The following is a 27308-nucleotide window of genomic DNA, read 5'->3' as shown; positions in this document are numbered from 1 at the left end:
GGCGGCGCTGGCGGCGGCGGCGAAGCGGGAGCGGGATCGGGAGCGGGAGCGGGAGGCTCAACCGAGTCCGGCAGCGGCGGAAGCGGCGGCGCTGGGGGCGGGGCTTAGCCAGGGGCCGCGCGGCGCTTCCGCTCCGGCGGGGCACAGAGCGGCCCCCGGCGGGGCACAGAGCGGCCCCCGGCGCCGCAGAGCGCCCCCTGGCGCCACGACGGATCCGAGCGCGAAGGGGAATGGGGCAGCAGCCCCGCACGCCCCTGCGCCTCCCCCTGCACGGCCGCACACGCCTTTGCCCCCCGATGGCACAGCTTCAGCGTCCTCACCACCCCAGCATCCTCATCACCCCCAGCATCACCATCATCCCGGCACCCCAGCACCTCCAGCATTCCATCAACCCCGTTTTCTGTACTACCCCCATCAATCCCATCACTTCATCACCCCATAACCTCACCATCCCCGTCACAGAACCACAGGATCATTTGGGTTGGAAGGGACCTTTCAAGGTCATCTATTCCAAACCCCCTGCAGTCAGCAGGGGCATCCCCAACTAGACCAGGTTGCTCAGAGCCCCATCAGGTCTGAACCTGAATGTCCTCATGGTTGGGCCTCTGCCACATCCCTGGGCAACCTGTTCCAGTGTTCCATCACCCTCATAGTAAAGAACTTGTTCATAATGTCCAAATCATCCTCATCATCTCCATCACCACCATCATCCCTTTCACCCTCATCCCCCTGATCCCCACCCTCAGCAGACCCTGCTGCGGGCAGAGCCCACTCAGCCTAAGGCACCATCTGCTCTGTTAATTATGAATGCAGAGAGTGGTCACGTTTGTAACTCATCAGCAAACAATCCCTGTTGTTCAATGCCCACACAGGCTTTTGGGAGCAATGAGGATGATGGTGGTGATGGTGATGATGGAAATAAGGGAGGGGATGAGGAAGCTAAAGCTGTGCTCTCATAGCATTCACATTTTCTGGCTGCTGTTGTTATTATCATCATCATCATCATCATTATTATCCTTATTACTGTTACTACTATTACTACTACTATTACTATTAAGAAACAAGTAGATACTGTGGATGGCTTGTAACACCCCCAGCAGTTGAGTGTCTCTGCTGGGGAGCAAAGCCAACAGCCTCCAGCCAAACCAGGGCTAAAAAGGGACACAAGGGGCTGGGAACATCCCAGAGCTGGCCAAAGCCTCAGAACTGCTCCATCTCAGCCCTCTCAAAGCCACTGCCCCTCCCCTTGCAGGTCTGTGCTGTGCCAGCCTTGCTCTCCCCTTCTCTCTGTTTCCCAAGAGAACTTCCCTCTGGAAGCACAGGCAGGGCTCTGTGCTACTCCCCTCCCCAGCTCAGGGGTCTCTCACTCCCTGTTCTGCTGTGTGGTGGCAGCAGGGATGGCCATGCTGAGAAGCCATCTCCTGGGGCTGGCAGATGTCCAGCTCCTCCTCCCCAGGCACCCACGGACATCCCAGGGGCTCCTGCCTCAGTTTCCCCTGCTGGCAGCACTGGGAAGGCTTCTCTCAAGCCCCCACACTGAGGGTCTCAGAGTTCATTTGCTGTCATTCAGCAAAGTCTCCTTCATGTGAAGTCTTGATGTGAAGACACCTTCAGGTGAAGACACCTGGGATCTGTGTCCACCTGGAATGGAGAACCAAAAGGTGTCATGAAACACAAGGGCAAGGGGGGAGCAGAGGGCTGTGAAGGGTCTGGGGATGGCTGGGGGGAGGTTGTCCACATCCTGCAGCCCCCACCCAGCGCCCAACCCTGCCTCTCACTGCCAGCCCTTGCCAGGTTTCCAAGGGCTGAAGCAGAACCCAGCTGCAGGAGCAGACAAACAGCCCCATTTTGCATGCTAATGGCAACCCAGCCCCCAGCCACTTCCCAGCTCTATTTTTGGGTTCTGAGGGAGAAAAAAATGAAAAGGAAAGGGAAAAAAACCCCACTTTTGCCAAACAGTTGGGTGGCAGGGGGGAGGGAGGCTGCAGCTCCTGCCTCTCCTGGAGGGGCATCCTGGAGTGAGGACAACGCCTGGGGGAGCATTCTTAGCTCCAAGGAAGGCTGTGGGAGCCCCTGGCCCCCCAGCCCCACATGGGCTGCCCTGAGTCTCCTGGCTTTGGAATATCCTTGCAGTCTGCCTCCATGCAGCCATGCAGCTGGGGACCACTTCCCCTCTGGGGCAGGATTTGGTCCTGAAAGAAGGCTCCATCAGCCCTCACCAGCTCCTGCAGCTTCTTGGTGGGGCCAATAAAAGCTATTGCTGCCCAGCAAGCCTGGCCTCCTTTGTACACCCTGAGTGCCTCCGTGCTGCACCCGTGCTCCTGCACACCCCACAGGGCAGGGTCCAGCAGCTGTGTGCAGGGAGAGCTTAGCTTATGGTTGGACTGCAGGATCCGAAGGTCTTTTCCAACCAGGTGATTCTATGATTCCATGATTCTGTTTCATCAAGCCTCAGTTGAGGGGCTGGATAAATTCTTGTCCCTGCCAGGGGATGGGAGATGAAGAGAACCAGCACCCACCAGCCACCCTCCCAGCCCAAGGGGAGAAGCTGTGGTAGGGAGAGGGAGAGCAGGGAAGTGCTGGCTCTCTGCTGACACCAGGACAGCTGCAGGAATTCCACTGAAAAACAAGGGATAACCCTAAAAAGCCTGAGGGGAGGGCTGGTGGCAGGGTGACCCCAGCAGGGAGGTGCAAGGGTGGTGAATCTTCCCTCTCCAGCCAGCGCTGGCACAAATCCAGGCGGGAAGGTCTCCCACCTCCTCTCTGCAGCACACACACCCCAGCTGAGGAGAAGAGGCAGCATCATTTCTAGGGTGAGGAAAATCAATAGTAACTGATTTTTGGTCTTCACTCTGCATGGACCTGTGCTTTGTTTCGTGCTGCTGGCTCCTGGGGCAGCCAGCAGCCACTGGCCCTGCGCGCTGCGAGCTCCAGCAGAGTCGGAGCGCAGTGGGGATGAGCGGTCCAGGATCTGCCCCTTGAGCATCCTTGTGGGGTCTTTGGCCCCCCCAGTGGATTTCTCCTGGGGTGTCCCTTTGCTATCCCAGCCCCAGCACTGAGCTCTTCTCAGAGAAAATGAAAAATAAGCACTCAGATGGAGCACAAGACCCAGCTCAGCTACTGGGGACCCCACTGGGAGCTCAGCACCCAGCCCCAAGCGAGGAGCTGGGCAGCCCAGGGCTGCTGAGGAGGGGTTGGGGTCACCACTGCCTCCTTGCTCACACAAAGCCACTTCTGTGGCCCTGGGGAGAGCAGAGGCTGAGGCAGCATCTCCTGGGACAACGGGAAAACAAACCCCCAGGCTCTCCCAGCGCTGGGAATTCATGGCCTTAAATATCACACAGCACAGCAGGGCCCAGGGCAGGCTCCAGTCCAAGCAGCATTTCCCACTGCCTGCCTGCAAACCTCCTGCCTGTAAATCCCCTGCCTACAACTCTCCCCTGCAAATCCCCTGCCTGCAGAACTCCTTCTCCAAAACCCCTCCTGGGAAATGCCTGCCTGCAAAACTCCTCCTGCAAGGCCAGAGCAGAAACCCAGCCCCATGCCAGCATCACCTGCCCGTGCTGCTGGGGCCATCCTGGGGGGACCGAAGCAGAGGCTGCTGCTGGGTCCCCGTCGGCTCTGCTGCTAAATTAACACTTTTTGAGCCTGTTCTCACTTGATTATCACCCTGTGCAGCGAGAGCCTCTGAAGAGAGGATGTCCTACTTAGTGAAATCAACTCCACATCAGGTAAATATACTTCCTGAAATTTTAATTAGTCCCACCTAAGGACGTGGAGGGGCCCAGAGGATGCATCTGCAGCATCTGCTCTCCAAGCCAAGGACCCACACACAGCAGGGAGCTGCTCCAGAGCTGGCAGCAGGCAGGTGCTGAGTTCCCACCGCAGCTGGGATGGAGAGAGGTGCCTTTGAATGCCTGCCCTGAAGCCATCTTAGCTCTCAGAGGCAATTGATAGAGGTTGCTAAAGGGGTTCCAGCACAGAGCTTGCACCCTTAGCAATGGGGAGAGCAGAGCTGGCATCAGCTGGAGGTTCACTGGGTGTAATCCTCATGTGGGAGAAAGCTCAAGAGTGTGAGCTGCTCACCAGCAGCGTGCCAGTGGTGGTACCCAAATGGAGCTCCTTCAAATCACCTTCTCATCCCACAGAGTCTAAAACCCAGAGCTCCTGGAGATGGACCGAGGTGGCTGAAAGCTCCCAGCGGTGTGGGCTGCTGGATGAGGTGGACACAGAAGCTCCTTCCCAAAACCCAGTGTCACTGTCCCCTCTCATTCCCCATCCTGGGGCTGCCTAAACTCTGCACCCGACTGCTCTGCCTCACAGCACAGGGCTGTACAACCCCTGGGGGGACACCAGCTCCTCCATCTCACTGCCACTCCTCAGGACCACCTCTCCCACGTCCCAAGAGCAGGAGATGCTCTTTGGAACACCAGGACGCAGGGACAGCTTCCAGCCTGGCCTTTCCTGACTGCTGAACCCCTCCTGTTGCAGCCTGGCTGTGATCACAAGCAGCTCCCAGCTCCCCAAGCAGTGTGTGGTGGCAATCAGAGCAGAGCAAATCAATTGCAGCCTGGCTCTACCTTGCGACGTAAACAATAAACCGGATCCTGTGAGCAGCTGAATGCAGGCAGTGAGCCCTGAAATCAGGCTTGGAGAGCTGCAGGCTGCTGAGATGGGACATGGCCACGCTGTGGCTGTTACCTTGCTCATGCTGCTTAGCTGCTAGAGGCTGCAGAAGCCTGCTCAGCTCACAGAAGCAATCAGAGCATCAATCATAGAATCAGGAAGGTTGGAAGAGACTCCTGAGATCACCAAGTCCAACTACCAGCCAGAGGCCTCCAGGGCCAGCAGACCATGGCCTGAGCTGCCACACCTGCTTGCTTGCTGAGCACCTCCAGGGATGGGGATTCCACCACCTCCCAGGGCAGCCTGTTCCAACCACAGAGTGCATTGGGTTGTAAGGGACCCCTGGAGGTCATCCAGTCCAACCCCACTGCAGTCAGCAGGGACACCCCCAGCTAGAGCAGGTTGCTCAGGGCCACACCAAGTTTGACCCTGAGTGTTGCCAGGGGTGGTGCCTCCACCACCTCTCTGGGCAACCTGTTGCAGTATTTCACCATCCTCGTAGAGAAGAGCTTCCTCCTGGTGTCCAGCCCTGCTCTAGGTTCAAATCACTGTCCCTGTTCCAAGGCCTGGGCACTCTTTCAGCAAAGAAAGTTTCCTAACATCCAACCTAAGCCTCCCCTGGAGCAACCTGAGGCCTCTTCCTCTTGTCCTGCTGCTTGCTCCTTGAGAAAAGAGACCAGCAGCCACCTCAGCCCAACCTCCTTGCAGGTAGTTGTAGAGAGCAGTAACTTCTCCCCTTACAATGGTTCTGATTTGTGCCCCTTTGGGGCACTGATGTAAGAACCCCAGAGCCAGGGTGATGGCAGTGCCCAGCCTGGGGGCTTCTCCTGGGTGAGGCCAGCAGGATCCAGCCTGTCACAGCTTCAATTAGCTTATGGAGAGCAGAGGGTGGAAGGATTTTGGCCCCTAGAAGTATTGCAACCAAAGAATAAACAACCAAGAACCAAGCAAAGAAAAACCTCAGTGCTGGTTCCAGACTGCAGCTGGGGGAGAGAAAGCCCCAGGCCAGCGTCTGAGCACCCTCCTGTGCCATGGCACTGGGGGCACTGGGAGATGTGGCTGCACCCAGATGAGGCAGGAGCTGCATCCCTGCGCCTGGCTGCGTTCCCACGGTGCTCAGCACTGCCGCACAGGGTGGGCTGGGGCCCAGCCAAACCTCCCCAGCTCATGAAACATCCATGAGCATCGAGCAGCTTCTTGGAATATCAATGCAGGGGTTGGGGTTTGGGTTTTTTGGTGGGTGGGTGGGTTTTTTCCCTTCCTACTGGAAAGGGCTAAGATCTGGCTCTGAGCTTTGTCCTCGGGCTGTGAATCGCTGCAGCAGCTGAGGAAGGTGGCTCCCACCACCGCGCTGTGTCCTTGCAGCTGATGGCATCTCCAGCATCCCCTCCTTGAATTCAGATGGAAATTCATCATTTCACTTTGGAAAATGATATTAACCCTCCCCCCCTGCCCCCAGCCCCTCCTCTGTGCTGAGAGGAAGGGAAGGAGCCAGGCTGAGCTCCCAAACCATTACAGCTGCCTTGAGAGCACCCGCGAGGTGCCCAAATCCAATTAGCAACACATCCATGTAAACCTCCAAAGGAAAGCAGCTCCAGCAGTGCCAGGGAGCAGCACACAGGCAGGGATGCCTCAGATGTCCTCTGCCAGTAAATCAGCATCCTCAGGAAGGTGCAGCTCTCAGGGAGAGGGCATCCAGCAGAGCCGGGGACGAGGAGACCGCAGGCGCTCGGGAGCTTTGGTGCCGCCTCAAGCAAGCCCTCGCTCCGCAGCCCTCAGCTTTTGGTGCTTCAGCATCAGCATGAAAACAAATTATTTGCAAGGAGAGATTTCTCACAGCACTAAATATTTCTGTGCCCAGTCGAGCTAAGCTCCATCCATCACCCCACGCCAGGCAGCAGGCTCCAGGCACAAAGCTGCCTCCCCCCAGGTGCCTCCACACACTCATTCTGAACTCCTTGCACAAAGATTCAGGGTTGGGGGTGAGAGGGAAAACCCCTCCGTGGTGCTTGGCTTGTGAATGCCAGCCCCTGGCTGTGGTGAGAAGGGGGATCCCCAGCACCTGGCTGCACCTGCAGCCCCCCCAGGCAAGGCATGAGGGGCTTGGTGATGGCCACATCATGGATTCACAGGACGGGTTGGGTTGGAAGGGACCATAAAGATTATCCAGCTCCAACCCCTGCCAGGGGCAGGGACACCTCCCACCTGCCCAGGCTGCTCAACCTCATCCAGCCTGGCCTTGGACACCTCCAGGGAGGAGGCAGCCACAGCCTCCCTGGGCAACCTGTGCCAGGGTCTCCCCACCCTCACTGCAAAGAATTCCTTCCTCAGCTCCAGTCTCACTCTGCCCTCTTCCAGCTGAAACCATTGCCTCCCATCCTAGCCCTTGCAGAAAGTCTCAGGAGGGCTGGGGCACGGCCAGGGCTCCAGTGGCCACCTGCCTGGCCACAGCTGGAGGGTGCAGCTCCTCCTCCCCCTCTCCTGGGTGCTTTTTGTTGTTTTTTTCCTGCTGATGAGTGATTTTCATTAAGGAGCAGACAAGCAGAGCCACGCAGAAATTAGCTGCTTTTCTCCTCAGACAAACGACTTCCGTCTGAAGGCTTTTTCCTCCCCTCCCTCTCCTCCTGGCAGGGCTGCGGCGGGAGCAGCGCTCAGCTTTAATTGCTTCCTTTCTTCTCTGAAAATCCAACGTGCTGAATCATCCCCTCCCTGTGCCCTCTCCAGAGCCTGGCACACGGGGCTGCCAGGGCTCACGGTGACATTGGTGCTGTCCCCACCCAAACCCACGGGCACCTGCAGGGCAGATCTGTAGGGCTGGGGCTGGGTGGAGCTGCTGTCCTTGGGCTGTCCCTCGCCAACACCAGGGGCAGGGAGCCCCTGGGGGGTGCTTGGAGCCTCCCAAGCTTTGATCTGGGCTGGAGTTCAACTCAGCAGCTTTTTCCTCCTGTTGTTTGACCCCACTGAGGGATGCTGAAGGATGTGGTGCAGTGGTGGTCCTGGTAGAGCTAGGTAATGGTTGGACTTGATGATCTTCATTCTGCACAAACCCTCCAGCAGACATGAAAGGACCCAAAGACAAACCAGCATCCAGCACAGGGTCACTGGGGCTGGTCAAGAGATGCTCTGGCTTGGGAGGGATTGGGTTGACCACCCAGGGCTGTTGCTGGAAGCTGTAACAGCTGAGGGTGGCCAGATCGTGGAGCACACCACACCATCTCCCCAGCCCTCCCTGCACAGCCCAGAACATCCTGAAAATCCCTTGGAATTGCAAACAGGTCCAGGCCCCCCCACACCCCCAGGCCCCACTGCAGCACCACCAGGATGGAAATGGTGAGGAGGAAACAAATTCCTGTCCTCAGGATCATGAAACCTTTCTTGGAGAAGGATGATTGCTATCAGAGGGGGAAAAGTGGGAAAGGGCAGGCTGGGGAGAGCAGAACAGCCTGGTGGAACCTGCACACAGCTGTCAAGCCCCACCAGCCTTGCCCTGCCAGGGCCCCTCTGGAACCACATCCCTCTGGGAAAATACCTGCCAGGGCTTGGAAGCTCTGTGTGCAGACACAGGCTGAGGGAGAAGAAGGCATTTCAGAGCGAGGGAAACCAGGCTGGGTCTTTATTGGATGGAGTGGGATGCCTGCAATGAGCAGCACTGCCCTGCCTGCAGGAGGAGGAGGAGGGGGCTGCCAATGCCGGGAGGAAGGAGGGTAGCAGTAGCCCAGTGGACTATCTGCAGGCTGCACACAGGGTTTGTGGCTCAGTGTCCCTGCTCCTGGCATGGCAGCACGGTTGGCTCACCAAGAGTGGCAGAACCAGCTGGCTCATGGCACAGAGCTGAGCCTGGCTGGGGGCTTAAGCCCCCTCAAGGGCATCTCCTCAACAAGTATCCAAGATTTTGGAGAGCTCATATGGACCTGGGGAGAGTAATTCTTCCAAGCACTGAACACACACACACAAACACACCTACACACACACAGACACACATAAACACATACACACACACAGACACACACACATGCACACACAGAGACACACATCCACGCACACACATCCACACACAGAGACACACACATAAACACACACACAGACACAGAGACACACATCCACACACACACACATAAACACACACAGATCCACACATACAGAGACAGACACATCCACACACACAGACACACATCTACATCCACACACATCCACACACACAGACACACACACATAAACACATCCACACACACAGACACACACATAAACACATCCACACACATCCACACACAGACGGATCCCAGTGGGTCCCCGAACAATCAAAAACGTGAGCATGGTGCCCACCACACCTTGGCATCCCCAGAACCTCTCTACCAGATGGGGAGGGACCTAGGGGCGATGCCCAGTGGTCTCCGGGCAGGGAGCTGGGGGATGCTGCCCACAGTCTCCAGGCAGAGATCGGGGCGGGGAAGATGCCCGCAGGCTCCCGGCGGATCCAGGGGGCTGATGTCGCCGGGCAGGGGTGTGGGGGCTGACGCTCCCGGGCAAGGATCCGGGGGGATGCTGGGGGCATCCTCGGGGAAGGGAGAGGCGGCGGCGCGGGGCGGGCGGCGGGCGGAGCGCCCGCGGGCGGCGGAGCCGGTACCGCCCCCGGCGCGGACACCGGGGCGGGGCGGGCCGGGAGCGCCCGGTGCCGGCGGCGGAGCTGGGGGGGGGACACGGGACCAGGGGCTCCGTCCCCGCCCGAGCGCGGCCCCGCTGCGCGGAGGATGAGCTGCGGCCAGCACAAGGACATGGAAGGTACCGGGGACGGGGAGGGTGGGCTCAGGTGCACGGCGGGATGCGCCTCCCCCAGCCCCAAACCTTCCCGCGGGGCTGCTCCCTCCATCCTGGGCATCTGCCCAGGCGCTTAAGCACTCCTGGTGCTTCTCTGTCCATCCCGGTGGTCTGTCCTAAAACCCTTCCCGACGCTGACACCTCCATCCCGGGGGTCTCCTCGCCCTCCACCCCCGGTACTTCTCTACCCAACCTGGGGTTCTGTCCTTCATCCCTCCCCGCTGCTGTTCCCTCCATCCCGGAGGTCTTCCCTCCATCACCCCTGGCACAGTCCCCTCCACCCCGGGGGTTTGCCCACCCTCCATCACCCCCAGTGCTGGCCCCTCGATCCCGGGGATCTGCCCTCCACCCCCTCCCCAGTCCTGCCACTCCATGCCCCACCTATTCTTGCTCCCTCTAACCGGGGGGCTGCCCCTCCTCATCCTCCCCTGCTGCCCTCAACACCCCAGGGAGAGTCCATTCCCATCCTCTACCCCAGCGTTATGGACTGGGAAACGTGGCTGGAGCAAGAGGGTGCAGGTGTGAGGGCAGGGCTGGGGGGGCTGGAGCAGGGTAGGAGCCATGGGAAGGGGCTGGAACGTGGTGCCAAGGTGGAAGGGCCCTCACTGAAGGCAGGGGGGTCCCTGCCTGTGGCTCCCAATCCTGCTTCCTGCCAGGAGACCCTGCTCAGAGACACCCTCCAAGGTCCTGTCTGCTGCCCTCATCCCAACCCTACAGAGATCTCCTTTCCTGGAGCTCTTGGGGACCTCCTGGCAGTGCCTATGGCGGGCTCAGGGGTACAGACACCCCCAAAGAGATGCCAAATCCCCCCAAAGGCTGTGCCCCAGGGTTCCTGTCACAGGGCTGCCTGTCCCTCCATGCAGGAGCACCCATGCACAGCACCCAAGCACAGCACCCATGCATGGAGAGCATGCAAAGGGCATTTGCCTTCTGTGAGGCTGTGTGGTAGGGCTGCAGGGACCAGGGCAGCACCAGGCTTGTGGCTCATGCAGATGTCACCAAGGGCAAGATGAGTCCCTGGCAAGGCTGCTCCACCAGTGCAGGGGAGCCCTCATCCTCAGAGTCCCCAGAGAGCTCTGGCCCCATCCACTCTTCAGCTCTCAGGAGGAGCAGAGAGGGGACAGCCGGCTCCCTGCGAGCCCTTCCGTGGCCGTCGGCAGCCCTCTGGCCCCGCTGGGTGCTAAATGTCTCCCCCCTGCCAGCCACCAGGAGCCAGGCAAACCAACAAAGGGATTTTGTTCCTTGCAGAGCTTGTGCCAAGCTTCTCCCAGGGCCTGCTGTTAATCCCAGGAAGCCTGACTGACCCCAGGAAGCCTGGCTGACCCCAGGGAGCCTGGCTGTCCCCCACAGCAGCTGGCTGTCCCCAGAGAGAGGGCAGGGCTGCAGGACACACACGTGTGTGACAGGCACAGGGCTGTCCCCGAGGCCGTGCTGGGAAACGGTGGCAGAGGATGGAGCTGGATGTGAGCAGTGTGCTGCCTGTCCAGGTGCTGGGGTCCACTCTCCTTGACCTGCCTGCTGCCACTTCCCCTGGGACAGGTCCTGGACACTGAGCAAGGCTGGCAGCACCCATGGGAAGCCAGCTCAAAGCCACTTTGCTGGTGTCCCTCAGCCTCTGCCCACCCTGGGACCAACCTGGGGATGCTTTTGCTGGCACATGCTGCCCTGTCCTGCCCCAAGGCCCCCAGCCCTGGGAGATTTCCCACCCCTGTCCCACATCAGAGGCTGCTGCAGCTCTGAGCCTCTCCAGCACTCACATTCCACCAGTGTCTGGAGAAGGAAAAGGAGTGGTGGTGTGCTGAGCAAGGTGGGGGAGCTGTGTCTGCCCCTGCTGCTGCTGCAGACCCTGTCCCAGTGCCCGGGGCAGGTGGCTGCTGGTCTGGCTGAGGTGACCCAGCCACTGGCTTCCCCCTCCACCTATCCTCTGCAGCTGAAGAGGGTCCCCAGATGGATTCAAGAGCCACGATGAAGAAGTGAGGTGGTGGTGATTGCCCAGGCCAGGAGCAAGTGGTGGGGTGTCCATCACTTGGGGCTGCCAGGTGACATACAGGGGCCATGGACCACCAGTGGTGACCCAGAGAGGTGGAGCCAAGTCTGGCTCAGCCACCCCAGAGGCTTCTGCAACTCCATTTCAAGGCTCTGCAAAGTCTACCCAGACCCCAAACAGGACCATGACCATGAGAGCTTTGGCAGGAGCAAGAGCAGACCATGCTGAGCCCCCTGCCCAGGGTGGGTGCTCACCACCCCACTCCCTCTCTCCTTTTCCTCCTACATCCCAGGCACCCCAAACCACCGGTGCCCCTGGTGCTGCCATGCTGCCATGCTGTGCACTCCCATGCCTGGTGAGTCTGGTGTCACCCCCAGCAGCCCCCTAGGCTTCCCATCCCTCCCTCCCTCCCTCCCTCCCTCCCTCCATCCCAGTGCCAGCTGGCACTGCCATGGGATTAGACGGGAGCATCTCTCCGGATCAAACGCCCACAGGGCAGTGGGGAGGGGGTGTAAGTCTCCCCCCTCCCCTTGGACGAAGCCGTCTGGGGGCTGCCCAGCGCCGGGGCTGGGACGAGCGTGGAGCCACCATTGCTTGGCGGCAGGAGGGAGGTGATGGGCGGGGGGGGAGTCAGTCAGGTGTGGACGAGGTATGAGGGGAGGCAGGGATGGAGCTGAGCTGGTGACAGCCGGTGGCGCCGAGCGCTCGCTCGTCCCTCCTCCCGCCGAGATGCAGCAGGGCCGACCGTCCCTCTGCTGCGTCTCCGCCATCCGCAGCTCGCAAGGACCCCCCGAGCCAGGTGAGCCATGGCCAGAGGGGGCTGTAGGGCATGGCCTGGGGGCTGCCGGGCCGGGGGGGCTGGGGGGAGATGCTGCGTGTGCAGCCCTGTCCGGGCTAGGCAGAGAAAGGGCTGGAGGCGGTTGGGTGCCCGTGGCGTTGTGTGGCTGCTCCTGTGGAAGGAGAGGAGAGGCTGTGTGGGAGGCCACCTCCGTGTCCCTGCCTGGAGACAGCCCAGGGGGTGCCCTGCCGAGGGCTTTCCCTGTCTCCATCTTTCCCTTGCCCCGGAATGCTCCCATATGCCCTGGCTCAGCACCCCGCTGCCCTCATCCTGCTTGAGTGCCTCTGGGTGACAGGAAAGTTGGGACCCGAGGAGTGGGTTCGGGGAGCAGGAGGAGCTGTTGGAGGAGCTGCCAAGGTTTGCTGCTGGAGGAGCTGCTGGGGCTCTGGGCTCCAGGGCAGCAGCTGCCCTGCCCGCGACGGGAAGGCTGCCGCCGGCATTCCCGGCCCTGCCTTTCTCCTCCTCTTGTTTTCCCTTGTCGTTCCCCCCCTCTCCCATCTGCTCTCTCTCCATCTCTCTCGCCGCCAGCAGGGTTTGCTGGGGGAGTGAGGATGCCCACGTCCTGCTCCTGGTTGCAGATGCTCTGTAGCCCCTTTGGGTACAGGTTCTGGTGGTGGCCAGAGCCCCATTCCCCAGTCTCCCTGCAGCAAGTCCTGGGGAAGCCCTGGCACAGCTGAAGGACACAGCGCTGGCACCAGCCCCTCTGGCCATGCCAGGTTCATATCTGCCCCCAGCAGAATAGTTTTCAGCTCAGGGGCAGCTCAGCACTACCACAGCAGGGCTGGGTGCTCAGAGGGCTGGGGGCAGGATAGCTGCAGGCACCTTGGGCATCCTTGGCCGAGGGTACCTGCGGTGTCTGAGGCTGAAGGAAGCCATTGGAGACATCCCCACCACCCAAGACAGGTGCAGAGACCCTTCCTGCCAGCCCAGCCTCTCCTCAACACCAAACCTCTCCATGGAGCTCCCTGCAGCTTGTTTCCTAGCCTTTGGCCAGGTCCCCTGCCTCAGTTTCCCCAAATCACTGCTTGTTGCTGGCTGTGTTTAGGGAGCCAGGCAGTGTGGTCTGGATAGCCTGGGACACGTGGACACATTGACAACCATTTCCTGCTCCATTTCCACTTCCTTTGGCCAGCTGGTCTCCTCTTACATGAAGATGAACACAGGTTGGAGAGGTCTCTGAAGTCTCCTCTCTTTTCAACCCATGGCCTATGGAAACAGGCTCTGGTGAGCTGTCAGAGCCCTTCCACTCCCCCAGGGTGGCTGATCCTGGGGTGGGATCTCCTCTGGCTGCTGCTGTGCTTTCAGTACTTGTTCCTGACTTGCCCAGCTTGCTGTGGTGCTCCCTGCTTGCCCAGCTTGCTATGGTGCTCCCTGCTTGCCCAGCTTGCTGTGGTGGGAGCAGGGCAGCTGGGGGATGCTCTGCCCTGTGCCTCTGCAGGTCAGGGCTGCTCATGTCCAGGCACCTGGCTTTCACCTGGCACAGATGAGAGCAGGAGCCCCTAACACCCCTGTGTCCTCCTCCCACAGCAGCCAGCTCCCTTCATCCCCCACTCAAAGGAGAGCTCTGCATCACCACAGCAGCCTGTATACCCCCAGCTCATTATGACACAAGGACTGAGGGACAACCCCCACTCCCCAGTGGGTGAGTGGCTCTCCGTGGGCCATCGTTGAAGGGCTGGTCCGTGCCTGGTCAGCAGTTTGTGAGTCTGTGGGGCAGCAGCTGTCCCCAGGCAGCTGTGGGCTTGCTGGAGGGACCAGCCTGTGTCCCCTTCTCCCCTGGGATGCTCAGGGTGAGGTTTGTCTGCTCCCCAGCCCTCGGAGGTGGCTACTTAGTGCCAGACTGGTCCATTGGTAGGTCACTGGTTGGACTCAATGGTCTGAGAGGTCTTTTCCAACCCAAACAACTCTGTGATTCTATGGAGAGTGCCTCCTCCCTTCTGCCCCCCTCCTGTCCTCTCACCCAGCAGGGCCATGGTGCCAAGCAGGGGTTTGCTGTCTGGCAGCAAAGAGCAGCTGCAGGTCCCCAACGTCTGCTCAGCAGGCAGGCGTCACAACAAGCCCTGCTGCTGAGGGGCTTCTGTGGGCAAACATCTTGTCAGTGCCTGCCAGCTCCCAGCACCAGCTGGCAGCTCCGTGGATTTCCTCCCTGGCAGGGGGAAGGGATGGTGGGAGAGGGGAGATCATCGGAGCAGGGGGTACAGCTGAGCTTAGCAGATCCCATGGGGCCGGGCAAGACAGTTTTGGGTGCCCAAGAGTGAGGTGGAAGGTCACCATGGCCAGCTCTGCCCCTCATTCAGGTGGGGTTTGGTCTCTTCTTGCAAGGAGCAAGTGACAGGATGAAAGGAAATGGCCTTAAATTGCATCAGAGGAGCTTTAGGGTGCAGATGAGGAACAATTTCTTTGCTGCAGGAGTGGCCAGGGACTGGCAGAGGCTGCCCAGGGGGGTGGTGGAGTCCCCATCCCTGGAGGGGTTCCAGAAATGTGTGGCCATGGCACCTGGGGCCATGGTGGTGATGGGTTGGTGGTTGGACTGGGTGATCTTGGAGGTCTTTTCCAACCCAAACAACTTCATGAGTCCCTGACCCTGTGAGTCCCTGGCCCTGTGATTCCCTGACCCTGTGAGTCCCTGACCCTGTGAGTCCCTGGCCCTGTGAGTCTCTGACCCTGTGAGTCCCTGACCCTGTGAGTCCCTGGCCCTGTGATTCCCTGACCCTGTGAGTCCCTGGCCCTGTGAGTCCCTGGCCCTGTGAGTCCCTGACCCTGTGAGTCCCTGGCCCTGTGAGTCCCTGGCCCTGTGAGTCCCTGACCCTGTGATTCCCCGACCCTGTGAGTCCCTGGTTCCACAACTCCCTGCTCCTGCGATCCCATGGCTCCACGGTTGCGCGGCTCTGTCTCTCTGCCCCCACGGCTCTGTGCTTCAGCACCCCCTGCCCGCAGGCTCCCACACCCCTGTGTCTCTCTGGTCCCCTCCGCAGCCGCCGCTCACCTCAGCTTCTGCCGCAGCCTCCTGGAGCACACGGTGTCGGCCGAGAACCTCAGCTACCGGCTGCAGCGGAACCCTGGCAGCAGCCGCACCTGGCACGACGGCCGCAGCCAGCGGGCAGACGGCGGCAGGACCGTCAAGCTCCTGCGGCAGCCGGGCACCGAGGGCTGCCAGGTACCCCCCAGACACCTCCACTCCTCCCTCCAGACGCTGCCCCAGGGCTGCTGCTCGTCTGCCCCCAGCCATGAGGGGATGGAGTGTGTACAGAGAAGGGCAACAGAGGTGGGGAAGGGTCTGGAGAGCAGGGCTGGGGAGGAGCAGCTGAGGGAGCTGCGCAGCCCGGGGAAGAGGAGGCTGAGGGAGACCTCATTGCTCTCTACAGCTCCCTGAGAGGAGGCTGCAGTGAGGTGGGGGTTGAGCTCTGCTAAACCTGGGATTAGATGAGGGAAGGAGAGGAAATGGCCTGAAATTGTGCCAGGGGAGGCTTAGGTTGGAGATGAGGAACAATTTCTTTGCTGCAAGAGTGGTCAGGGACTGGCACAGGCTGCCCAGGGGGGTGGTGGAGTCCCCAGCCCTGGAGATGTTCAAGAACCCTGTGGCATGGCACCTGGGGCCAGGGTTTGGTGGCCATGGTGGGGTTGGGCTGCTGGTTGGACTGGGTGAGCTCAGAGGTCTCTTCCAACCCAAACAATTCTGTGATCTATCCAAAGATTCCCTGCAGGAGCTTCTCCCCTTTCTCTGCAGGCTCACACTGCCAGATCCCATGTTGTTGGAAGCCCTCCTGATTATTGGGCATTTAATTATGGTATAAAAATATCACCAGTGAATTATTCTCACCAGGCTGGGGGCTGTGCTGAGCTCTCTGCATCACCTCCCCTCCACACCTCGAGCTGGGACTTGATGCAGTCCTGCAGGGAATGCACCAGACCCAAATTCCTTAGAATGCCTGGAAATCCCTGAGTGTGGAATGGCTCCCAGCCAGCCTTGGGAGGGTAATGGCACAGTGATGAGGCTGTGGGCCGAAGGTTTCCAGCCATTTGCCTCTTCCCCTACCTCTCCACAGCCAGCAGAAGGAAACATCTTCCCAGTGAGCAGCTCCTGGTGATCCCTAATCCCTTCAGCATGCCCTGGGATCAGCATTGGGAGGCAGCAGCAGAAAGGAAAGAGGGGAAATGGGACTGCCCATCTTCCAGCCTCCATCAAGATGCTTTCCCACCCTGAGGGCCAGGTTGGCTGTGCTGCTTGTGCTGCTTGGGCTCCCTTCATGAAAGGGAACAAGAGCCCTACCACCACAGAACCAGCAGCTGTGGTGTCCTCATCCTGGTGTCACCGTCCAAAGAGACCCTCCAGGCATCCCACTGCCTCCTTCCCTCTTACAGCTCTATGAGAAGCATGGGGACAGAGCTGCCTGCACATGCTGCCTGCACATGCTGCCTGCAGAGGGGAACACTGCCAACCCCTCTCCAGGTGCCAGACACGTTCATCGTGGCCCTGCCTCATTTCCATGCCTCCCAGAGAGACTGGGGCAGGACAAAAGCTTTCATTTTGCCATTAGCAAGGAAAACTGCCCAGGAGAAGGGAGATGAATATCTCCCAGGGGATGGCTCCCACCTCTCAACTCCCCAGCCACCTCCTGCCTCCCTTCAGGAGCAGCCCCGAGCTCTGCTCTCCTCACTGCCGCTGCTGGTTGTTCACGGCTGAGAGTTCATCAGAGAGACAGCAGAGCTCAGCAGCCTGGAAAACCAGCCCCAGATTCCTGACACCTCCCCTGCCCACCCACAGACCTGCCCAGGGGCTGCACACACCGTGCTGGGGGGGCACAAGGTGCACCCCAAGCCAGCAGCATGGAGAGGGCTTAAGGATGCTGGAGCAGGGCCAGGGAAGGCAATGAGGATGATCAGAGGGCTGGAGAACCTCCTCTGTGGGGCAGGCTGAGGGAGTTGGGGTTATTCATCCTAGAGGAGAGAAGGCTCTGGGGAGACCTTAGAGCAGCTTCCAGCACCTGAAGGGCTCCAGGAGAGCTGGGGAGAGACTTTTGACAAGGGGTGGGTGTGACAGGATGAGGGGGAATGGATTGAAGCTTGAGGAGGGCAGACTGAGACTGGAGATGAGGAAGAAATTCTTTCCAGTGAGGGTGGGGGGACACTGGCACAGGCTGCCCAGGGAGGCTGTGGATGTCTCCTCCTTGGAGGTGTTCAGGGCCAGGCTGGATGAGGCCCTGAGCAACCTGGGCTGGTGGGAGGGGTCCCTGCCCACGGCAGGGGGGGTTGGAACTGGTCCCTGCCAACCCAAAGCATTCTGTGAGTCTATGATGAGATGGGTGCCAAAAGCAGGGCTGGGGCTGATAATGGATAACTGCTTGCAGGCATGAGCATGCTGAGGGAACCTGCAGGCTGTTCCTCACCTCTTCCCCTGTGCCTGGCACAGCTGGTTGGATAATTGCTGTGGGAAGCTCAAGGGAAGCAGGCAGGAAGCTCGTGGGAAGCAGGCAGGAAGCTCAAGGGAAGCAGGCAGGAAGCTCGTGGGAAGCAGGCAGGAAGCTCGTGGCAAGCAGGCTGTTATTTCCCCTGGCCCCTCCACTTCTCATCATCACTCCTTAGTGAATCCAGAGCAAATTGCCTCCTCCTCCTTCTTCTTCTCCTCCTCCTCCTCCTCCCCATGGCACACTCCCTGCAAGCTCAGCCGAGTGTGAAGGAGCTGAGCAAGCAGCCAGGGCTGTGTCTGTGGGGAGCAAAGAGCTGCTAGAGGTCCCCCTGCACGGTGGAGGGGTTTGGTTTGGTTTGATTTGGTTTGGTTGGGAAACCAAACTCTGTGTGTTGTCTGTCACATCTTCCACCTGCTTCTGAGGTGGACTCCTTGGTTATTCATTTACAAGCTCCCCACTTTGCTCTCTTCCCTCTTGCTTGTGTGGCCCCAGGCAAGCTTTCGAATCCCAGAACCAGTCAGGCTGCAAAGCCCTCTGAGATCATCAGGTCCAACCTTCCACCCAACACCTCCATGACCTCCAGACCACGTCCCAGAGTGCCAAATCTACTCAGCTTTTAATGCTTCCTTTGCTCCTTTACTCATTTCCTTTGCTCAAAGTCCCTTCCCAAGCCCAAATGGTGCCATGGGAGCAGCAGCAGCTCTTGCCAGGGTGGCCAGGGCTGGCCAGGCTCTGCAGGGTCAGTGGTGCCCAGCACAGGGCTGGAGGAGACATCCCAGAGCCTGCTGCCCTCCTGTGCCCCCTCTCTGGCATCTCCCAGGGACGTGTCATTAGTATCAGCAACCACAGGATGTCTGGAGTCCCTGCTACACTAATTATCTCTCTCCTCTCTTAGTCATGCTTAATTAGCCAGTGTTCACACATGGAGGTCAGCACTGGCACACCACAGCCCAAGTGCTTCCGACCTGTCTCCCATGGCACTGTGGCAGCTGCTGCCTCTGCCATGCCCCTGCCGTGTCCCGGGCAGGGATGCTTCCTAACCCTGCTCCAGGGCACCAGCTGCCTGCTGGCTTTGCTCTGGTTCCTGATGCCCACCCAGGACTTTGCCAATTCCATCCCCACCGCCAGCTGCCAGCAACTGCCCTTCCCTGCCTGGTGAAGGAGGGACCCTGGGGACCTCCAGAAGGTCTCCCAAGCTTATGTGATGCTCTTTTGGCTGGGGGGTGTGTAGGGTAGGTGGCCTGAGGCTCTTGCCTGCAGCAGCTTTGTGAGCTCCTGGGTGTGGGGTCTACAGTGCAGGACCTCCACCTTGACCTCCTGCCCCCACTCCTCCCACCTCCCTCATGAGCTCCAGGACATTTTCCTCCTCATGTGGTTGAACCTCACTAGCCCCTTCCCCTCCTGCTCCCCACAGGGCCGTACCTACGAGCACTATGGCATCTACCACACCAGCCCCACGCTGGGCAGCCTGGCCAAGCCAGTGGTGCTCTGGACCCAGCAGGATGTGTGCAAATGGCTGAAGAAGCACTGCCCACACAACTATCTCATCTACGTCGAGGCATTCTCCCACCACGCCATCACCGGTAGGGTCAACTCCCCTGCTTCGTGCCCAGGACAATCCCCATCCCCATCCCTATCCCCATCCCCATCCCTGCTTCCTGCCCAGGACAATCCCCATCCCCATCCCTATCCCCATCCCCATCCCTGCTTCCTGCCCAGGACAATCCCCATCCCCATCCCCATCCCTATCCCCATCCCTGCTTCCTGCCCAGGACAATCCCCATCCCCATCCCTATCCCCATCCCCATCCCTGCTTCCTGCCCAGGACAATCCCCATCCCCATCCCTATCCCCATCCCCATCCCCATCCCTGCTTCCTGCCCAGGACAATCCCCATCCCCATCCCTATCCCCATCCCCATCCCTGCTTCCTGCCCAGGACTCATCCCCATCAACACCTGCTCCTGGGAAAGAGCTGTTGGGAGGTTCAGGTTCAGACATGGTCCCCACTGCGTTTCAGGCTGCCCAGAGCGCTGGGAGCTGCCCCCTCCCTGGCACCATTGCAGGTCAGGTTGATTGTGGCTCTGAGCAGCCTGCTCTGGCTGGGGATGTCCCTGCTGGCTGCAGGGAGGTGGCCTGGGTGACCTTTAAAGGTCCCAATCCAAGCCAGTGTGGGAGTCTCTGATTCTGTCCCTTCTCCCCATGGGTGATGCAGCAGGGTGAGAGCTTGCCAGGCATCAGGATGCCCACCCAGGCTGGGCAGGAAGCATCTGTCACTGGCAGGAGCTCCTGGGCAGCCTGGAGATGCTTTAAAATGAGCATAAATTGCCCCAGGCAGGTTGTGGTTTCTATGCTGGGGAAGAGCCTTCTCCTCCCCTGGATTAACATAATCACTTTAGAGCTTTCTGAGTACTGAAAATGTTTGCACAAGAGAGAAGTTCTCAGCCCAGCTGGAGTCCAAGCTCCAAACATCTAAATCCAGCTCTGAATCCAAGGTCTGAATCCAACTCTTCCAGCCAAGTCCTTGGAGGAGGTTTACCTCTAGGACCTGCTCCTGCATTGCTATCCCTTGAGGACAGTGGTGCTGACCTCTCCTCCTTCTCCATCTGCAGGGCCAGGAGAAAGCAGCAGGGAAGGGAGAGCTCTGGAGGTGCCCGGGAGGGATGTGAAACCCTAATGCAAGAGCTCAGTGGGCCCTTGGTGGGGAAACAAAAGCAGCATTAGCAGATGTGCTCTGGGAAAGAGGACAAAAGCTGCTTGTAAACCCTTCTCTGCTAGCCCCCGGGGCTGGAGCAGAGCGGCTCACCAGGGACAGTGGTGGCAGCACTAATGTGTTTTGATGGGTTCCCCCCACCCCGTCCCCCCAGGACCACCAGCCCGGTGTGGGGATCCTGCATCGGAAAAGCATCTCCTGATGTGGAGCTGGAGTGCAGAATGGAAAGCTCTGGCCTGCAGGGCTGGCTTATGTGACTGCTGGGGCCAGCACCTGTGCCGGGGCTGCAGACGCCGAGTGGGGACCTCGGCGCCCTCCCAGGCAGGGTCACCTGCGAGGCCGCTCCAGCCCCGGGGGCCCAGGCGCTGAGAGAGCATCTGAGGATGCTGCAGCAGCTTTGCTCTCTGCTGTACGCAGAGGATGCAGGCAGGCTGGAAAGCCTCTAGCAAAGGGGCAAGAGAATGATCAGAGGACTGGCAGCCCTGCCCCGTGAGGAGAGGCTGAGCCAGCTGGGGGGGCTCAGCCTGCAGAGGGCTCCAGGGAGACCTCACCACGGACCAGTACATACAGGGTGGCTGCCGAGACAGAGAATCCCTTTTCCCAAGGTGTCCCCTGGGAAAGACAAGGGCTGATGGGGACAAGTTACTGCTGGGGAGATTCTGATGGGAACCCAGAACAAGTTCTGCACCATGAGGGTAGTGGAACACTGCAGCAGGTTGCCCAGGGAGGGAGCTGAGGCCCCATGGCTGGAGCTGTGCAAGGTGAGGCTGGAGAAGGCTGTGAGCAAGCTGCTGCAGGGGAGGATGTCCCTGCTGAGGGCAGGGGGCTGCACTGGGTGACCTTTGGGGGTCCCTTCCAACCCAACCCAGTCTGGGATTCGAAGACTATGACCACAGCCAGAGGCTGGAATCACCTCCCAGGGGAGGCAGTGGAGTCCCCACTGGGCTTGGCAGGGTGAGGGCCAGCTCAGTTCAACCACACTGTGACCTGGCAAGGTTGGGGCAGAGGATGCTTGGGGTCCCTTCCAAGCTGGCATTCTGCCCTGCTGTGGTCCTTGCCCCTGCCTGCCGGGCTGGGCTGCTGCTGAGCCGGTGCCGTGCTTGCAGGCCGGGCGCTGCTGCGGCTGAACGGGGAGAAGCTGCAGCGCATGGGCATCGCGCACGAGGCGCAGCGCCAGGAGGTCCTGCAGCAGGTCCTGCAGCTCCAGGTGCGCGAGGAGGTCCGAAACCTGCAGCTGCTCAGCCAAGGTAGGGCTGGAGGGAGCCCGAGCAGGGCGAGAGGCCAGAAAGCCTCAGCGAGGCTGCGGCCGTCTCGCAGTCACCCGGGCGCGGAGAGCCGCGGCTGGGGGCGCTGCCGAGGCTCTCGCCTGGCGGCACGGGGGCAGGCGAAGCCCACGCCGCGGGTGAGTGGGGTGGGGAGCAGGGGCCGGGGGGCACAGGGCTGGGCTGCGCTGCACAGATTGTGCCACGCAGGGACGGGCTGCGGTGCGCTGGGTTGGGCTGCGATGTGTGGGGACAGGCTGCGGTGCACAGGGCTGGATCCTGGTGCACAGCTCACGGTGCATGGGGCACAGGGCCAGGTTTGGGGGCACAGGTTTGGGTGCACAGGGCCAGGCTGCAGTGCGCAGCCCACGGTCCATCAGCGGCGGTGCTGCACGGAAGGGACAGGGCCGTCTGGGGCTGGCAGCAGGTGAGCCGGAAGGTGCCACCCTGCAGGCTGTTCATTCCTTCCTCTCCCACCTTGTTCCAGCTTCTTTTGGAAATGTCTCCTAGCTGATCCATCTGTTTGGCAGATTGCACCAACACTGTGAACCGAGCACCTCTGGGCTGGGCTGTGCACCGCTGACACCAGACCTGGACCGCGCTTGGGATCCGAAGAGAGAGCTTCCCAGCCCTGCCAGGGCTTCTCTCCCTCCCCTCCTCTCTCTTTCTTCTCCACAAACGCATTCCTGTGCAGAGATGGGAGGTTTCCTCCAGCAGATGTGGCTCTTGGCTGGAGGCAAACCAGCCAAACAGCCACGGGGACAGATAAACCTCTGCCCTGAGGGCTCACAGGGAAAGAGATGGGGAAAAGGAGAAGGCAGCAGGGCTCAGCACCATGGACACCGAGCAGGGCTCTTCCTGGGACAGCTGGAAGGACACGAAGCCTTATGCACATGGATGACATCCCAGCAGCCAGCAGCCCGTGCTCATACCTTGGAGCTTATTTAGGGAGCTTCAGTTGTGTCTTCAGCCTGGGCTGTCTCCCAGCGTCCTAGGTGGCAACTTTACCAGGAGCACGACTTGACCAGCCCCCCAAAGAGCCAAACGTGGCCCAGCACTCTGCTGGGTGAGTTGAGAAGGAAGCTGAGTCATTGGAGCTGGAAATCCAGGAGCAAAGGCAGCCTGGAGGGTGCTGTGGACTGGAGGAAGCTGTGCCAGGAGCTTGTCCTTCATCCGTCCTCGTTTGCAGGCAGACGAGGCGCTGACGCAGGGCTGGGTGGGAGCAGGCAGGGATGCTGCTGGGTGGTGCTGGGTGCTGCCTGGGGTGAGGGGGGGTTCTTGAATGCCAGGGTCCCCCTGCCCTTGGTGCCTGGTCGTGCTCCATCCCACATCCCCTGGGTTCTCACCAGCTCTTTGCAGAACTCTGCTCCTCTGGGCATTGACAGCTGCTCATCCCAAACTCCTGCCCCAGGGCTGGGATGGTGACACTGAGCCCAGGCACCACCCTGGTGACCACGTTCAGCATTAAGGGGGAAGCAAACACCCCCATCCAGAGCCACAGGCTGCTCATAAGGGCAGGAGGAACAGCCAGGGATTCAGGGATGGGATGGATGCTGTCGCCTCCCAGTGTTCCCTCTCTGGTGGTGAGGGCAGGGCTGTGGGGTTGAGAGGGGTCCCAAAATGACAGCACCCCAAAGGCCCCAGGGCATTGGAGCTGGCAGGGGTGTGGAGGCAGGTCAGGGTGCCCCCCCCAAGCTGGGCATTCACCAGGCACTGCCCTGCTCCTCTGCTGGTAATAAACCAAGAGACTGTTATTTTAACTCACTGCTTTTCTGACTCTTCCCACACCTGAGCTTGGGCCATGGGTTTCATCCCTCCAGCCCTGCCCAGGGATACTCAGGAGATGTCTCAGCCCTAAATTCCCTGGGACAAGCACCTCCATGGGGGACAGAAGTCTGGATTGTGGGAATAGGCCTCAGCCTGGGGGGAAGAGGGGGGCAGTATTTATATCCACCCCAGCTCCACAGAACCACTGAGAGTTGAGCATTTGGGGTTTCACTGGGCACAGTCCCCAGCTCCAAGAGCCCACTGCACCCAGAGCCAGTCCTGTCCTGGGCTGATCCCCAGCAGTGTGGGCAGCAGGGACAGGGAGGGGATTCTGCCCCTCTGCTCCTCTCTGCTGAGACCTCCCTGCAGTGCTGGGGCAGCTCTGGAGTCCTCAGCACAGACAGGGACCTGCTGGAGCAGGGCCAGTGCTGGAAGCCCTCTGCTGTGAGCCAGGCTGAGAGAGTTGGGGTTGCTCAGCCTGGAGAAGGCTCCAGGGAGACCTCCTGGTGGCCTTGCAGTGCTTAAAGAGGCTGAGAAAGAAGCTGGGGACAGACTTTTGATCAGGGCCTGTTGTGGCAGCACAAGGGGTGAAGGTTTGAACTAAAAGAGGGAGATTCAGACTGGAGAGAGGAAGAAATTGGGTGGTGAGACCCTCCCCCAGGCTGCCCAGAGAGCTGGGAGCTGCCCCCTGCCTGGCACCACTGCAGCTCAGGTTGGTTGGGGCTGGGAGCAACCTGCTCTGGCTGGGGATGTCCCTGGGGGCTGCAGGGGGTTGGACTGGATGAGCTTGAAAGGTCCCTTCCAACCCAAACCACTCCGGGATCCCCCAGCATGGTGCTGCGTGCCGGGGGCAGCAGGATGAGGGCCGTGGGGTGCCTGGGGGCAGGCAGCGTCCCCCGAAGCGGCAGAGGGCTGCCGAGTGCCAGGCCGTGGTGAGGAGCATCGTTAGAGGGAGATGCTGAGCTGCTCTCCAGAGCTTCGGAGCTGCGCGGCGGGGCAAAGGCTCCTCCGGGCTCAGCAGGTTGCCGGTGGTTTAGCTTGAAATGCAGGCAGGGTGCAGGGAGTGCTGCTGGGGATGCCCCTGAGCCCCTACGGAGGCAAAGTTCCCACCCCCTCCCCAGGATCCTGCTCCAAAACCCAGCTGCCCCTCGCTGCGCTCCCAAGGCTGTGTTTGGCCACAGGACCCCCGTGGCCATGCCCACCCCTGCCAGGCTCTGCTCCAGCTCCCTCCAGTTCCTCATCTGCACAGAAGAAAGAAGCCACAGAAGAAAGCAGGAGCCCCACCAGCATGCCCAGCCAGAGCCCCCAAACGTGGCCCCATTGGGGGTGCCTCTGAGACCCACCTGTGGCAGGATGGGGCTGGAGCACTTGGGCCAAATGATGCCCAGGGGCAGGCAGCAGAATGAGTCCTGCCCCACCCAGGGCCCTGCCAGGGTCTGTGCCAGCTGCATCCCAGCAGGGATGGTGATGAGAGTGAAGCATCCTTCCAGGCTGCCTCTGGACCACTTCCCTGGCTGTGGTGCCATCATCTGGGGAGCACCCAGAGCCAGACTCTGCCCCGGGCAGCAGGGAACACACCCTGAGCAGCTCTGGGCACACAAGAAAATCCCTCTGCATGATGGCACTGAGGGAGAATTGTCTTCTCCAGGGGCCCCTGTGTGAGCACCTGGGCTGCTGGGTGCTGCAGAGAGATGGACACTGGGGCTGTGCTCTGCTCCACGAGGCAGCAGGGTCACTCCTCAGCTTTTGCTGGGCAAGAACAATCTCTTTTCTTCATCTAGCACTTAGCTGCCCGAGGGATTCCAGGCGCTGCCCCAAGAGAAACAGCAGCAGACAATGACAGCCAGCTGAGGCAGGCAGAGGTCCATGCAATATTCACCCCAGACAGCAATTACAGCACTGCACCGAGCAGGAACCCATCCCATGCAGCAGGCAGGAGGAAGTGGGCACAGCACCAGGGAGAAGGGACAGCAGCAGCAGCTGTCAGGGAGCAGGTTGGGCATCTCTCAGAGGGTTTGCTGCTCATGGGGATTTGCTTTGAAATTATTCTTATTTTTCAATTAGCAGGAAAAAAATACAGCAAAGGCAGAAGCAGCAAGCTGGAGCAGCTCCTTGTCTGCCCACCCCCTGGAGCTGGTCAAGGCCTTGAGCAGCCTGGGCTGGTGGGAGGTGTCCCTGCCCGTGGCAGGGGCTTGGAACTGGATGAGCTTTAAGGTCCCTTCCCACCCAAACCTTTCCATGACTCTATGAAAAGAAAGCCTGGAGAGCAAGAGACTGAGAGGAGACCTCATTGCTCTCCACAGAGCTGGAAGAAGGCTGGCGTGGGGTGGGGGTTAGGTTCTTCTCCCTGGTGCCAGGTGATAGAAGGAGAGGAAATGGCCTGAAATTGTGCCAGGGGAGGCTCAGGTTGGAGATCAGGAAGAATTTCTTTGCTGCAAGAGTGGCCAGGGACTGGCAGAGGCTGCCCAGGGTGCTGGAGTCCCCATCCCTGGAGGTGCTCAAGAAACCCGTGGCCATGGCACTTGGAGGGAGGGTTTGGTGGCCATGGGGGGGTTGGGCTGCTGTTTGGACTCAGTGATGGTTGAGGTTTTTTCCAACCAAGGACTTCTGTGGGGCAGTGACAAATGCAGCAGTGCCTGCAGAGGTGCAGGCAGGCTGCAGAGCCCAGCAAGGTTTGCAGGCAGATACAAAAGCAGCAACACATTGCATGCCTGATCTGTGTGAGTAATTAGTGAGCCTGGCTAGATGATGCAGACACCTCCAGCTCTGAAATGCTGCTGATTGCATCTCTGAGTCAGGAAATGATCCCTGCTCCCCCAGCACTGACAGCCACTCTGGGCTGGGAACCCAGCCCCTGACTGCCCTGCCTGCAAAGGTGTGAGGAGATGAGCTGCTGAGCAGGGAGGGATGGCAGTCAGCCATGGGCTCTGCTGCACTGGTCCCCAGTCTCAATCTGATTGGAATCATGGAGTCACAGAATCATTCTGGTTGAAAAAGACCTTTAGGGTCACTGAGTCCAGCTCAGCACTGGCTGTGCCCAGCACTGCCAGGGCACCACTGAACCGTGGCCCTTGGCACCACATCTCCACAGCTTTGAAACGTCTTTAGGGATGAGGACTCCACCACTGCCCTGGGCAGCCTGGGTCAGGGTTTGACAACCCTTCTGAGGAAGAAATTGTGGCTCATGTCCAACCTAAACCTCTCCTGAAGCCACTTGAGGCCTCTTCTTCTTGTTCTGTCTCTCATTTCGTAGGAGAAGAGCCCAAGCCCCACCTGGCTCCAGCCTCCTTGAAGGGAGCTGCAGAGAGGCAGGAGGTCTCCCTCAGCCTCCTTTGCTCCAGGCTGCACACCCCCAGCTCCCTCAGCTGCTCCTCCCCAGCCCTGCTCTCCAGACCCTTCCCCAGCTTCCCTGCCCTTCTCTGGTCATGATCCAGCCTCTCAATGTCCTTCTCAGAGTGGGGTGGCCAAAAACTGGACCCAGGATTTGGGATGTGGCCTCACTGCTGCTCAGTAAAGGGAGTTGACCCCTGCCCTGCTCCTGCTGGCCACACTATTGCTAATCCAATCCAGGATGCTGGTAGCCTTCTTGGCCACCTGGACAAGCAGCCTGTGCTCCCATCAGGTGTCCTGAGAGGAGTACAAGCCCTTGAATCCTCACCTTCTTGGTGCTTTCAGGCAGCTCCTCACACATTTTTCAGCCCTGGAGCCCTGCAGGCACCCAAACACGTGGCAGCAGGGTGGCAGGCAGGAAAAAACCAGGCATCTCAGCTGCTGGTGGCATGTGCCACAGGTCAGGGCCACATGAACCCTGGGGAAGGAGAGCAGGGTGAGGGTGGTGGCAGGCACGGCAGGCTGGTGGGGCTGGTACAAATCTGAGCATCCAGGATGGAGTGG

At 60.0% G+C, this 27308-nt stretch overlaps 1 protein-coding gene across 3 annotated transcripts; it reads left to right on the top strand.

The window, feature by feature from the left end:
- The first annotated feature begins 9299 nt into the window (after window positions 1-9299).
- On the top strand, window positions 9300-22312 carry SAMD10 (sterile alpha motif domain containing 10). 3 transcript variants are annotated; one of them, XM_054173526.1, is made up of 5 exons: window positions 9300-9405; window positions 15242-15423; window positions 19089-19257; window positions 21492-21632; window positions 22178-22312. In XM_054173526.1, exons 1-5 carry the CDS (start codon window positions 9375-9377, stop codon window positions 22228-22230), a joined length of 576 nt encoding a protein of 191 aa, XP_054029501.1. In that variant the 5' UTR covers window positions 9300-9374; the 3' UTR covers window positions 22231-22312. The 3 variants fall into 3 exon arrangements, with proteins under 3 accessions (XP_054029501.1, XP_054029499.1, XP_054029500.1); XM_054173524.1 differs by lacking the exon at window positions 9300-9405 and adding an exon at window positions 11986-12227; XM_054173525.1 differs by lacking the exon at window positions 9300-9405 and adding an exon at window positions 11986-12227 and having other exon boundaries at window positions 22135-22312.
- The last annotated feature ends 4996 nt before the right edge of the window (window positions 22313-27308 follow it).

This window comes from Dryobates pubescens, chromosome 26 (assembly GCF_014839835.1).
Source record: "Dryobates pubescens isolate bDryPub1 chromosome 26, bDryPub1.pri, whole genome shotgun sequence".
Taxonomy (NCBI): domain Eukaryota; kingdom Metazoa; phylum Chordata; class Aves; order Piciformes; family Picidae; genus Dryobates; species Dryobates pubescens.
The sequence above is the reverse complement of the archived record's forward strand: the minus strand, read 5'-3'. Positions and strand labels throughout refer to the sequence as shown.

Coding starts and splice junctions, on each gene's coding strand:
- SAMD10 (XM_054173524.1), top strand. CDS start 12,080: ATGAGGGGAGGCAGGGATGGAGCTGAGCTGGTGACAGCCGGTGGCGCC. Junction 12,228..15,241: donor GCAAGGACCCCCCGAGCCAG/GTGAGCCATGGC, acceptor TCCCCTCCGCAG/CCGCCGCTCACCTCAGCTTC. Junction 19,258..21,491: donor CTCCCACCACGCCATCACCG/GTAGGGTCAACT, acceptor CCGTGCTTGCAG/GCCGGGCGCTGCTGCGGCTG.